The 14167-nt window shown below is 42.6% G+C and overlaps 1 protein-coding gene across 2 annotated transcripts in view; it reads left to right on the top strand.

Annotated features, from left to right (window-relative positions):
• Window positions 1-14167, top strand: part of LOC137425597 (membrane-associated guanylate kinase, WW and PDZ domain-containing protein 3) — a 107564-nt gene that overhangs the window by 50026 nt on the left and 43371 nt on the right. For both annotated transcript variants that reach the window (XM_068114182.2, XM_068114181.2), the window contains exons 2-5: window positions 8379-8495; window positions 10169-10288; window positions 12469-12681; window positions 13294-13540. In XM_068114182.2, coding sequence (XP_067970283.2) covers window positions 8379-8495; window positions 10169-10288; window positions 12469-12681; window positions 13294-13540 — 697 coding nt within the window. The remainder of the gene's footprint in view (window positions 1-8378; window positions 8496-10168; window positions 10289-12468; window positions 12682-13293; window positions 13541-14167) is intronic.

The following is a 14167-nucleotide window of genomic DNA, read 5'->3' as shown; positions in this document are numbered from 1 at the left end:
TGGTGGATAATATAACCACTTTCGGGTTTGGTGGATAATATAACCACTTTAGGGTTTGGTGGATAATATAACCACTTTAGGGTTTGGTGGATAATATAACCACTTCAGGGTTTGGTGGATAATATAACCACTTTAGGGTTTGTTGGATAATATAACCACTTTAGGGTTTGGTGGATAATATAACCACTTCAGGGTTTGGTGGATAATATAACCATTTTAGGGTTTGATGGATAATATAACCACTTTAGGGTTTGATGGATAATATAACCACTTTAGGGTTTGATGGATAATATAACCACTTTAGGGTTTGGTGGATAATATAACCACTTCAGGGTTTGGTGGATAGTATAACCACTTTAGGGTTGGATGGATAATATAACCACTTTAGGGTTTGATGAATAATATAACCACTTTAGGGTTTGATGGATAATATAACCTCTTCAGGGTTTGGTGGATAACATAACCACTTCAGAGTTTGGTGGATAATCTAAACACTTTCGGGTTTGGTGGTGGATAACATAACCACTTCAGGGTTTGGTGGATAATATAACCACTTAATCAAGTTTCGTATGTATATTAACCCCATTAGAGTTGGCATCTCATATTTAACCCCTTTTGGGTTCAATTTTTTATTCTAGGTTTGTAATATGACCCGTTAATACTATATTTGGTGTTCGGATGATATCTGGTCGGGTTTGGTTCTGAGTAGTCTAAAAAAGGCAGTTTTTGCACATTGCACACCATATAAGGATTTGATTATCTTACTATAATTCACCAAATGTCCATCCGTCTGTCTGTCCGTTCAAAGGTATCGTAAAAACTGCTGAACCGATCGCAACGATATTTTGGGTGGGTAATCCTGGGATCTCCAGGAGTAAAATAGGCTATTTAGTTTTTCCAATTTCAGCTTTGGTCTCCAGCATTCTCAGGTTTGGACTCCCGCATAACATTCGTGTTCGCATAACGTTCATTGTGACGATGTTCTCATTGTGACGATGTTGTTTTCCTGGGTGCCGCACAAATGGCTGCACCGATCGCTGCACGGCTGCACAGATCAGACTCGGTGACCTCGGACAAAGACCTTTTATAAGGACATGGGTTGAATCCCTGCTTGAGAGAATTCCAACCCCCTCCCCGCCATCACGGCCGTCTCTCCAACTCACAATCCCACGAGATATGCGGAAAGGACGACCCAAAAACAATTATCTTCTTTTTGATTCGTATATAAACATCATTAAAAGTAAATAATGACCTCGCCCAAAGTTCAAACGACGTTTAATCTCTACATGAGAGAATTCCACATAGCTATTTGGGCGGTGTATACGCTAACAGATCGCTGTCTCCATCGATCTTGCCAAGGCCATAACAGCTATCGGCTCAAAATCCTTTGAACTGTTGATTTGGTAGTTTTTACAATGAAGGAAACACGTATCGGGAGTACATACGACATAGCGATTGTGAATGTGACAGCTCTGAGGCGTCTTTCTCTTCACATCGCAGTGATGGTGAGCACCAATATGGCTGCTGTACGATTAAAATCTGGCTTCAAACCCCCTCACCACCCAAAGCCTTCAACCAGACATATTAACACGCTCCTCCCCCTTCATTCCCGTTCTTCAAAGCAAAGTGGTAAAAATTGTTGTATCACCATTATATATGACGAGCAACGGTACCCGCCCTAAGGGCGGGGCTTCAATTTGGAGGCGCGATTTATTTTAACATCCGTTAAATATCACACGCAAATCATCAAAATCTAAACAGTATTTCTAGAATTTCAATAAAAAAAACCCTGTTGATATCACGATTTGAAACACGATGGAATAATATTTATCGATATGAACAGTGATGTGGCTTTTATTGAAATTCTAAAGATACTGTTTAGATTTTGATGATTTGCGTGTGATATGATTTAACGGATGTTTATAAAATCGTTTAAAATAAAAAAAAACCCTTAAATTTCTGATATTTTACCTTTTCATTTGGGCCTCCCAATTGAAGCCCCGCCCGTAGGGCAGGTACCGTTGCTGGTTAATGTAATTAACCTCGTAAAGATGAGAAAACTGGTTGTTTCCTTTCGATGGATGGTGATAGGATGAGGAGGAAGAGAAAGAGGGGAAGAGCGAGGGGGGAAAGGGGGATTGGAGATGTAATTTAAAAAGATGAGTTGTTTTACACTCGATGAACAGTTGTTTATGTGGTGGAAGTTTTCCCGGGGGTGGTTGGCATGCAGACCAGTGGGCAGGTGGGAACACATTTTTATAATTTCCGTGCGCGAGTTTTGGACTCTTTCGTCCACCTGTTGGTTTTTTACCCTTTTGCTTTTCCTTTGTCCTCAACAGCAAGCTCATCCTCCTTTGTCTTCCCTCATGAATGGGTGTCCTTTGGATCCACCTCCATTTGCAAATCGATTTTCCATCGCCTGGTTCTCTCGGAGTGATTTTATCATGTTGGGACGGGACGGGACAGGATGTTCCTTGAATGTCTTCGCGTTGTAGAATTATTTTTTCCAAATACAACTCCCCCTATGTGGGGTTTCCTTTTCTTTCCAGAAAATTTATCATTTCCCAGTATTCGTGAGGCATTTAATGTTTCTTTGTCATCACGTTTTGTTTGTTTAACCTTTTTGTTACCTCCACCACCAAAGGTGGATGGAGATTATGTTTTCACCCCTGTCTGTCTGTCTGTCTGTTTGTCTGTGTCCGTTTGTGCACAAAATATCTCAAAAAGTTGTTGACGGATTCGGACGAAATTTGGCAGAGATGTGGCGTATGTGACAAGGACGAAATGGTTAGAATTTGGTGAAGATCCGGATTCGGATCCGGCTACTAGAATATTTCAAGTGATTCTTCACCATTGGGAGACAGGGCCAAAAACGATACATAGCAGGATGTCTCAAAATGTTATGGATGGATTTGGACGAAATTTGACAGAGAGGTGGTGTATGTGACAAGGACGAAATTGTTAGAATTTGGTGAAGATCCGGATTCGGATCCGGCTACTAGAATATTTCAAGTGATTCTTCACCATTGGGAGACAGGGCCAAAAACGATACATAGCAGGATATCTCAAAAGGTTATGGATGGATTTGGACGAAATTTGACAGAGAGGTGGTGTATGTGACAAGGACGAAATGGTTAGAATTTGGTGAAGATCCGGATTCGGATCCGGCTACTAGAATATTTCAAGTGATTCTTCACTATTGGGAGACAGGGCCAAAAACGATACATAGCAGGATGTCTCAAAAGGTTATGGATGGATTTGGACGAAATTTGACAGAGAGGTGGTGTATGTGACAAGGACGAAATGGTTAGAATTTGGTGAAGATCCGGATTCGGATCCGGCTACTAGAATATTTCAAGTGATTCTTCACCATTGGGAGACAGGGCCAAAAACGATACATAGCAGGATGTCTCAAAATGTTATGGATGGATTTGGACGAAATTTGACAGAGAGGTGGTGTATGTGACAAGGACGAAATTGTTAGAATTTGGTGAAGATCCGGATTCGGATCCGGCTACTAGAATATTTCAAGTGATTCTTCACCATTGGGAGACAGGGCCAAAAACGATACATAGCAGGATATCTCAAAAGGTTATGGATGGATTTGGACGAAATTTGACAGAGAGGTGGTGTATGTGACAAGGACGAAATGGTTAGAATTTGGTGAAGATCCGGATTCGGATCCGGCTACTAGAATATTTGAAGTGATTCTTCACTATTGGGAGATCGGGCCAAAACCGATACATAGCAGGATGTCTCAAAAAGTTATGAATGGATTTGGACGAAGCTTGTTGGACCGGTTGTGTTTGTGACAAGGAAGAATCGATTCGATTTTGGTGAAGATCTGAATATGGATTCGGATGTGAGAATTATTTAATTTTTAAGTGATTCTTCACCATTGGAAGATGGGACCAAAAACTATACATAGCAGGATATCTCAAAATGTTATGCACGGATTTGGACAAAATTTGGTGGACAGGTTGGGTGTCTGACAAGGACAAACAGATTCGATTTTGGTGAAGATCTGAATATGGATTCGGATATGAGAATTATTTAATTTTTAAGTGATTCTTCACGATTGGAAGATGGGACCAAAAACTATACATAGCAGGATATCTCAAAATGTTATGCACGGATTTGGACAAAACTTGGTGGACAGGTTGGGTGTCTGACAAGGCCAAACAGATTCGATTTTGGTGAAGATTTGAATATGGATTCGGATATGAGAATTATTTAATTTTTTAAAGTGATTCTTCACCACTGGGAGATTGGACCAAAAACGATGCAGAGCAGGATTTCTCAAAAAGTTGTGGACGGATTATTAACGCACAGGTTGTAAACCTGGTGCGTTATAGCGTTTGCCTGGGAATTTCGGGCGCTCAAAAGTGAAGCTAGTTTTGACTAAATGTGATTCTGTATTGTGATTTTCTGGTCTACTCTGGGATACAAAACGTAAACAGTTCACCTGGCGGAGGTGTGCTCTCTTCTGAGTGCCGTTCTAGTTTTTTTTTCTTTTAATGTATAGATACGTGAAGCTCCATGAGTCACGCGCGTGTCTGTTTGTCTACCTCCAGGGCCGCACGTGTCCCTATCCATCTGTGATCCCAGCTCGACGCCGTCCGTCCGGTTTTAGAGCAGCATTCCTTGTCCCGGTTAAACCGGCCTGGTTGGAAAACTGTTAAACCCTGCGAATACCTCGTGGTTATCTACATTGGCATGAAGGTTGAATTCTTTGTGATCACGTGCGATAAATACTCGAGGACAATGGCGATTGATTCTGTGGAAGCTTTCCTGGTAACCTGAGCTGGCTATGGGCGACGCGCGTTTGCTTTACGTCGGTGAGACGTTCATGGCAGATGTTCTTGGGAGCCGACGGAGTTCTGGTTCTCAGGTACGAGGGAATGTTGAACCGACACGCCACCTCGACGGAAGTGAATCCCGGCTCCTCCAAGAGCACCACACCCTTGGGTGACTTGAGCCTCCAGTGACGTGACTTGTGTTTTTTGTCAAAATCTAAATCTCTACCATAAGCAGCACCATAGAGTTCACTTTCTTGTCATTCCTCCTGTACCGACAAATGCTTTGGCACCTGTTTACTCTTACGCAGTGCATTTGGCACCTGTTTAGTAGGGTGGTTCTTAAAAATGAAAGTTAGAAAAGTCGTGCTCCTAACACTTAAAATTTTTTGCATGTATGAAAAAACCCTTGTGGTGAAATTTTAGGCCATTTGGACTAAATTTAGGGGTTGCACACGGAGTTTGTAATTTCACATATTTGGCTCACGTAAATGTTTGGAGTCGATTATTTATTCTCCACTGCTATACTTGTGATTTTGACCATTACAGTTGACCTATGACCTCGCTATGTACTGCACATTTTGTTTTTAATTTAATTAAATACAGCACAGCTGTACTCTGGTGTATACAGTTGCTCTCATTAAAGAGTACAACCGTCTCCTGACAAGGGATGAACAGCAAACCCAGTATCTGCTTCAAGTTGTGACAGAACATCGCAAGAGAGGCCACATTGAGTGGCTGGCAACCTTCAGTCACTGTGCAACCCCTAAAACTTGATGTATTCAAAAAATATTTCACAGCCAGAAGTTTTACCTCAATACCAAAAAAATTAAACGTTAGGAGTAAAACAATTCAATTTTTTTTTTTTTTGCCTTATGTAGCTAAGAACTAACGGTGTTTAGCTCTCACTTCTTCATTGTGATACCTCTTTTGTAACCCTTGACAGACTTTGAAGCTTTGTGGCTCGACGAGCCGATTTGTTTTGGTTCTGATTTTTAAAATTATTATTATGAGAAGCACTCGTTCCCTTGTGGGGGTGGAAGTCATGTTATTATCTTTATAATTAACCTAGCCAGAGGAAATGATATTGCATTTGGGTCCGTTTGTTACTTGGCAATTTGTTTTGTTTGTGCAAGTATGCTGATCATTCTGGTTTGTGTGTTTGTCTGTCCACTCACTTATACTTGCCTACAGGTCTCAATTTTAAACCGATCTTCACAAAACTTCACCAAATGGTAGAGTTAGCGACCCGACAAAATTCTATATATTTTTGAGGTCAAAAGGTCAACATAGGCCAAAGGTCAACCACTCTTTTCCAAATTTCTAAAATCCTCAATTTTCATCCGATTGACTTGAAATTTGAATAGGATTTACATATCAGTTGACTGAATTCAACCAACAACTATTTTTGAGGTCAACATAGGTCACAAGGTCAACATAGACCAAAGGTCAACCACTTTTTTCGAATTTCTAAAATCCTCAATTTTCATCCGATTGACTTGAAACCTGAATAGGATTTACATATCAGCTTACTGAAACCAACCACCAACTATTTTTGAGGTCCAAAGGATGCTCTACCGAGTGCCATTCTACTTTGTTCTGTTTTGCCAAGTGTCGCTCTATGAGTGATTTTTCATTTGTTTGTCTTTCTGGCTGTTGTCCCGCACAGAGCGCAATTATGCTTTTATCTGCAACCGTTGGTCCGATTGCCAAGATATTTTCATCATAGGAGCGCCTCCTCCTGTATAATTTTTTAAAATGATAATTATGACGTCATAGGTCACGTGGTACGGGTGCCATCTTGGAAAAACCGAAAAACTTTGCACCTCTATATCTACGAAACCGCTCCATGGAAAAAATTGAAACATGGCTCATTGTCAAGTACTCCCCATGGGGAACAACATATATTCATGATGTCATCAGTGCCTTCATTATGACATCATAATTAGACAAGTCGAACGCCTGATCCGTTCAGTTTGAAATTTATTGAGTGAGCTACACAAAGATTATACAGGAGAATTAAATTGATGACATCATTGGTCATGTGGTTTGGCAGCCATATTGAATTGAGCATAAATCTACGTCATCAATAAACCACGCAAACACAGCAGCCATTAAACACCACACAAAATACACCACACAAGCACATCCTGGCGAGGGTCTGCAATCTAATTGCTCTTTATTGTTAGTAATGCTAAAGCAGAGTACCCGCCCTGCGGATGATTTTGTATCAAGTGTGTAACACGTTCTTCTCAAGCATCCCTTTATTTGGATGGTGTATAGGCAACAGACTGCTGCCTCGATCGCTCCTTAAAATAAGAAAAAACAGTCCCTCGAAACGTATCCGAAGTAAAAACACATGTACTTCTAATACAGTGCATATATAATAAATACATCATGGTTATATATAGTGTGGATAATTCCAATTGCACCCCCATCGCCCTCCCTTCCTCCCCCGTCCCTCCCTTGCTCCTCCGTCCCTCCCTTCCTCTCCCGTCCCTCCCTCTCCCACCCTCAAAAGACGAAAATGGCAAGATGGGTGAAAAAAATATATAAAAAATTCTCCAAAACTTGATGGAATCAAACAAAATTTGCACATGCACAACGTTATGTTGTTCCACAGCGCCAATCCCTAGCACATTTGAACAGCACATTTGAACCTGCTTGAGTTGTGCGGAGACACGAAGGAGCAAATTTCGTGGGAGGTGGAGTTCCCGGGAGCATAGGTCGTGGCATGCCCTTGGAATCCTCATCGGTGCGCCCACTAGCCGACGCTCCTCAACGTCAATAATTCCAAAGTCTAGCTCTTCCTGGAGTCGGCGGCTCCTCCTCTAATGGGTTTTTCCTGCTTAGCACTTTTGAATGAATGAAGGGAGTTGTTGTCATCTGTACCGTGGTTGTGTGTGGTGCCTTGCAAGAGTAGGATGAAAGAAAATTGGGAACGGAGGTGGGTATTTGTAAACAACAGCGGGGTTGTACTCTATATGGATTTGACGAATGGTTGGATGAAAATTTGGCAAAGAGAATGAACCGAATTTGATTCTGTTGCGAGTGGATTGTCAAGTATGGTAAATGAGTTATGGTAATGGAATGAATGGACAGAAAGGAGTAAGAGAATTAAGAGTAAGACCAGTGAGATAATTTTAAATAGAAGGGGAAAAGACCAAACTAAACTCACACAACGCATTTGTCCCTTTTCCCAATAGACAACAGGAGGGTGTCTACCTGTGCACATAGACTAACGACATAACTGATTCTAGGGAGGTATACGTGGGGGCGTCACAATACATAGCTTACATACAACATACCTTCACTCCATTATTTGTAGATTCTATGCCACTCGTCGGTAATAATTGAAGGTGTTATTTGTATGAACCTGCACATCTGTTCACCACGAAGGGAAAGACTTGAGAGCAGTCTGAACGCTCCTCCATGCCCACATGTATGTGCTGTACTCTTTTGCTGAATTAGTTATTCTCTTGCTAAAACGTACTCATCACACGGTTTCTGTCACCTTGACGAAGCCCTGCAGGTAGTTAATGCTGAAACCGTGCACCTGTAACGTGACCATTTGTGCTGCAGGCCCTGTGCTCTCCATTGACTTGAAGCATTACCTGAGTCAGAGCTTCCAGAAGGGCTCCGCGGACCATGAGTTGCAGCAGACGATCAGGGACAACCTGTACCTTCGCACTGTGCCGTGTAAGTGAAAGCGCATCTCGTATCCACACACGCTCAAAGTAACATCTGAGCATTGTCTGAAGAACCATACCTGTACACCATGGCCATTCGGACTGATTTAGTGTTGATGGGTGATGGAGGAATTACATTTCTGCACCTTAAAACGACCAAGAGGATCTTATTTAAATGCGATGAATTGATTTGATATCAATGGATCGAGCACATTTTGTTTCCTTGTAATCCGTTTATCCCCATTGTACCATTTATAAAATGGTTAAATGTGACACAACCTGTATATCCCGTTGTACCATATATGGTCAGGCATGCTGTATCACCATTGTACCATATATGGTCATGCATGCTGCATCACCATTATACCATGTATGGTCATGCATGCTGCATCACCATTATACCATGTATGGTCATGCATGCTGTATCACCATTATACCATATATGGTCATGCATGCTGCATCACCATTATACCATGTATGGTCATGCATGCTGTATCACCATTATACCATATATGGTCATGTCAGAGGACCTGTCGCTCCTCTCCTGGGAGGCGAAGGCCAAACTCTATACTAGGCTTGTGCTTCTTGACATTTTCCTCAATTCGTGTTTTGTTTTTCTGCTCAGACTCCATTAGTTTGATGATTTATTGTAGTTCGAGTGTGTGCAGCAACACCTCTTTGGATGGTGTATGGTTTTGGAGCATCTATCTATAATTCCAGCAATCTCTGTGTGTGTGTGTGTGTGTCTGTATGCGACCGCTGTTTCTCGACAACTACCGGTCCGATATACTTGAAACTTGCCAGGTATATTGCTGGGGACCCGAGGATGTGCCTTTTCAAGGTTTTAAATTAATCGGACAAGTAGTTACCGAGCTATGGCGATTTCTTTACCAAACTCCGCAAGCCGTTCGCTTTGGACCAAACCATTTCATGTAAATAGAGGGGGGGGGGGATTGTCACCGTACTCGCAAGCCGTTCGCTTTGGACCAAACCATTCCATGTAAATAGAGGGGGGGGATATAATTTTAGATATATATATAGTACGGGCATGCCCTAGTTAGTTTAATTTAGCTGCTTTCTCTTTGTCATTTTCTACACCAATAGTAAAAATCTGTGTCAATTATAAATGCATTATAACCGTGGGATTTGTTATGCGGACCAAGCAATTGCTCGAGATAGTTGAATTGGGTGCAGAGGTTGAAGACTTGTTCTTGCATTTGTCATCATTACTTCCGCCAACGAAGGTGGATGTGGGTTATGATTTCACCCCCGTCTGTCTGTTTGTGAACAGGATATTTCAAATAAGTTGTGGACAGATTGGGACGAAATTTGGTGGAGAGGTTGGGTATGAGACAAGAAAGAAATGATTAGATTTTGGTGCAGATTCGAATCTGGAGCTGATAGTTTTTTAGGTGATTCTTCACCATTGATAGGACAAAAAAGGATATATAGCAGGATATCTCAAAACGTAATGGACAGATTCAGACAAAACTGGGTGGATGCGTTTGGAGTGTGACAAGGAAGAATCAATTGCATCAAAAATCGAAAAACTGTTCAACCTGGTGGAAGTATGTGCTCTACCGGGTGTTGTTCTAGTTGTCTATTGAATCCTTGAACGACATTCCTGTTTTGCATGCAGTGTATTTTGTACACACAATAGTCACATACTGCGACTGATTGCAGGCACAACGCGGAGACCACGGGAAGGAGAGGTGTCCGGCCTGGATTATAAATTCATCTCGGTGGAGGAGTTCCGCAAGCTTGAGAGCAGTGAGCAGCTCCTCGAGACTGGCATATATGAAGGTAAATCTATATATAATGGAGGGAAAGTATGTTGCATGTATGTATATTGTATGTTTCATCTACTCCTCTGAGAGGATATGACATAGGAGGCTGAAACTTTCAGGAATAAATTAGGTTACCCTGAAGTTGCGCCGGTGCAAGTTCCGCTTCCTTGGAAAAAAAAAATTTCGCCCATCTTGCCATTTTCTTCCTTTAGGAGGGGAAGATGTGCAATTGGAACAAGATATCTGCGACCAGAAATCAATCTTACCTTTGGCCCGTGATCCAATGATGGCCATGTGTTTTTTCAGACGACCATATGACCTTGACCTTCAATGCACTCCTAATTTCGGAGCTGAATTTCGGAGTCAGCTCGGACATTCAGAATTAAATTTTGCATCAATAATGGGAATAAAAAGTATTCGGGGTTGACGTCTTTTTTTGACCTTGCCCCAATTTTAAAGTCATAACCCTATTATAAACATAACATCTTTCACCATCACTCGACTAAGGTTTGTCTGATCGGATCGGAATGAAATAGCCTCTCTGGGTAGCGTGGACTCTACAGCAAGGAGCATTTACGCTCAATTTACATCATACCCCTCCGGGTTAAAGGTCGAGGTTAAACGGTGCTCTGAAAAAAATAACGCAGTCAAGGTGAAATGGTGGTTTGAAAAAACAAAAAACGTGTTTTTTGTCATCACTCAATTATGCCAATGTGGAATCTCAAAGACTGCTTGGCCTGCATATAGTCGTGTACCTGCACTGAAGTTGTGCACCTGCTATTTGAATTGTGTCCTTGACCTACATTTTTGGATTGTGACCTAATAACCTAATTAACAAAAAAACACATTTTTGATCATAACTTGAATAGTTTTCCTCTGATTTTCTTGATGTTGAGTTTCATGGATAGATTGTAGATGGGGACACGTTTTTTATTCATACTCTATCCATAAATGGTGAAGGTCAAGGTGATATGGTGGTCTGAAAAAATACGGCCATCATTGGATCGCGGGCCCTGGTGTTGGGCTAGCGGCTAGGGTGTCAGCTTAGGATCCTAGGATCCTGGGTTCGAAACCCGGTCGATCGCTGAATTAACGCCAGGGGGGTTGACTCAGCCTGTCATCCTTCCGAGGTCGGCTAATTGAGTACCAGTTCACTGGTAATTCCCTGCTTGTCGTTAAAGGCGGCAAAAAGGGTTGGCGTCAGGAAGGGCATCCGGCCGTAAAACATTGCTTCAAAAAGGGGACCGAAAAACAACAACTACCACGGTTCCCGAAAAAGGCCAACCCCCGCTTGCGGGGAAAAATGGCCTCTAAAGGTGGTTTTTTTATTGGATCGCGGGCCTCGGGTAAATTGCGGGTGATTGCCAAAGGTAACCACTTACTTACCCTTGGCGATCGCTTTTTGATCGCAGATATCTAGTTTGAAACGATGACGCACATTTTTTGAGACTTTCGTTAAATTTGTCTTACCGTCATGTTTTTTATTTATTTACCTTATCCACACACAACACGCAGTGCGCTTTGGCTGTTTGATTTTCATTAAAGATTAAATTCCCTGCAGCAGGTGATTCATTTATTTGCTATCATCGACACTGCACTTTGGGTTTTAACATGTCATCAATCATGATGAAGATGATGAAGAATCAGGAAGAGAGAGAGGAAGACAAATGATGAATTGCGAAAGATGATGGGAATAGAGCCTGTGATTGATGCTGTGAAGAGGAACAGGTTGAGATGGTTTGGTCATGTGTTGAGGAAGGATGAAAGTGACTGGTTGAGAAGAGTGATGGAAATGAATGTAGAAGGAAGTAGAGGACGGGGAAGACCGAGAAAGACTTGGCTAAAGATGGTGCAAGAAGAAATGCGGGCAAGGGGGTTAACAAGGAGAGATGCAGAAAATAGGGCAAAATGGAGAAGATTGTCATGGGGACCGCAAGGCTAACCCCCGCTCTAGCAGGGAAAATGGCCTTAAAATGCCTGTTGTTGTTGTTGTTGTTTGTATCAATCATCACCTTTGATATTGTACGTGATAAACTTCACTTTCCTGGAACATCCAAACTAATTTTGATTTGAATTGTGACGCCCACTAATTTGCACCTTTATTTATGTTGTCTTTTTTTTGGAGCAAAGTCTTGGTTTTGGTCTCACCTTGTTTGTAATTCCAACCTCCAAACCTTCCATTGACCTTCTTCACAGGAAACTACTATGGCACACCAAAACCGATCGGTAATCCAGGAACGGCTCTTGGCTCGTTCGATCTTCTGGCACCAACGCTGGGATCAGGACGTCGGCGACGCAGCAAGTCGGTTAGCAACATGCAGCATGTCGGAGAGCGTGACGGAGAGCACGAAGCACACAAGGGGCAGGCCTCTCCGCTAAATAGCAGCGAAACGGGCAGCGTGCTTACAGGTATGTGCGAAGTAAGGGTCGCAGTGAGTGAGGGATGGTGGTGAGGTTGTAATAGATGTTTATCGGTGTCAGCTTAAAAAATGGCTGATCACGCGTTCATTTACGTTCCCGTGTATTGTATCTGTGTAGAAGGAAATGCTCTGCACGTTTATTCTTAAAACTATAACACGATTTGGAGAGGAGCATAAAAACACTTCGTCTGCATCAACGAGGACTCTAAGTACAATTTGTACCGGTATAATTTTGTCTTTGGTTTCGTAACATGTGAATACACTTTAACTTTATCAGAACGGGTTTTCCTGCCAGGGGTTTTGAGAGCTTTTCCCTTTGAGGTTTAATAAAGAATTGAGTTGGAATTAGAACGTCTCGGACGTCTTTTCTTCCACGCCAAACCTTAACGGCCACCGGTACGGAAGGTGGCATCTGTCAGTTGTCAGCTCGAGGTGGATTGTCTGCCATTGCTCAGGGTCTTGTGAGCACATTAACTCGAACACAACGGCTCTTTTATGCTGAGGAGCTTGCTGGGTTTGAGGTTGAGAATGCAGAATGCCAGACCGTTCATGGTTTGAGAGAATATTGTGCATGTTAATGGTGCGGCCCCTCCCTTTGTAGATTCCAGTGAACAGGACGATAGCAACACAGAATGGACATATGATGTGCACCTCGTGCAACGGTCTTCGGGTGCCTCGGCGTCCGGCAGCTTGCCTCGGATGGCTCCGGTCCTCGGACAGTCGTTGGGTGGAACGACGGAGGACGGCGATGGACGTCTACTCGCAGATCCTTCGGGGGAAGAGACGGAACAACTACCAGAAAACTGGGAAATGGCCTTCACCGAGGATGAAACCGCATACTTCATCGAGTGCGTAACTTTAAGAGCTTTGTGCGCACCTCCATTTTGAAGTTGGGTCTGACATTACGCCCCAGTTTTCCCTCCAGGTTAACAGATCTTCTACCGACTCCTCTCCGGCCTTGCTCCCCCAGCTCTCTCTGGGCTCTGTCCCCCAAATATTCCTTCAGGTCGCACAAGATCTGCCTGCAACCCTCTTATGGTTAAACTGCCAAAATCAAGACTCTCTGCTCACCTTCACTCCTTCATTCCTCTTTTCTCCCGCCTCTGGAACAAACTCCCTCACTCTCTTCAATCCCACTCCTCCCTCCAGGTCTTTAAAACGGCTGTTCACCACCATCTCTTATCTTCCCCAATCCAAAACCTTGATCTTTTCTACCCCCGCTAATTTCACCCCAAAAACCACTTTTTTGAGGTGACTTTTGTCTTCTTTCCTGGAAGTCCTTGGTGTCCTTGCGTTTTATACCTATCCTGCCTCCCCCCAGGCCCTCTGCCTCCCACACATCTCCCGATGTCCCTGCCCTCAAATGTTGTGTTTGTGTGCTTCCTCCCCTTCTCTCCCCATCTTGTCGATCGCTCCCATTTTTATATACTTTGTTTACTTGTTTGTTTGATTTGTTTGTTTGATAAATGTTAGCT

The sequence above is a fragment of the Myxine glutinosa genome, chromosome 4, assembly GCF_964187855.1.
Source record: "Myxine glutinosa chromosome 4, kmMyxGlut1.1, whole genome shotgun sequence".
NCBI classification, from domain to species: Eukaryota; Metazoa; Chordata; class Myxini; order Myxiniformes; family Myxinidae; genus Myxine; species Myxine glutinosa.
Note: the sequence above shows the minus strand (reverse complement) of the source record. Positions and strands in the feature narration are given on the sequence as shown.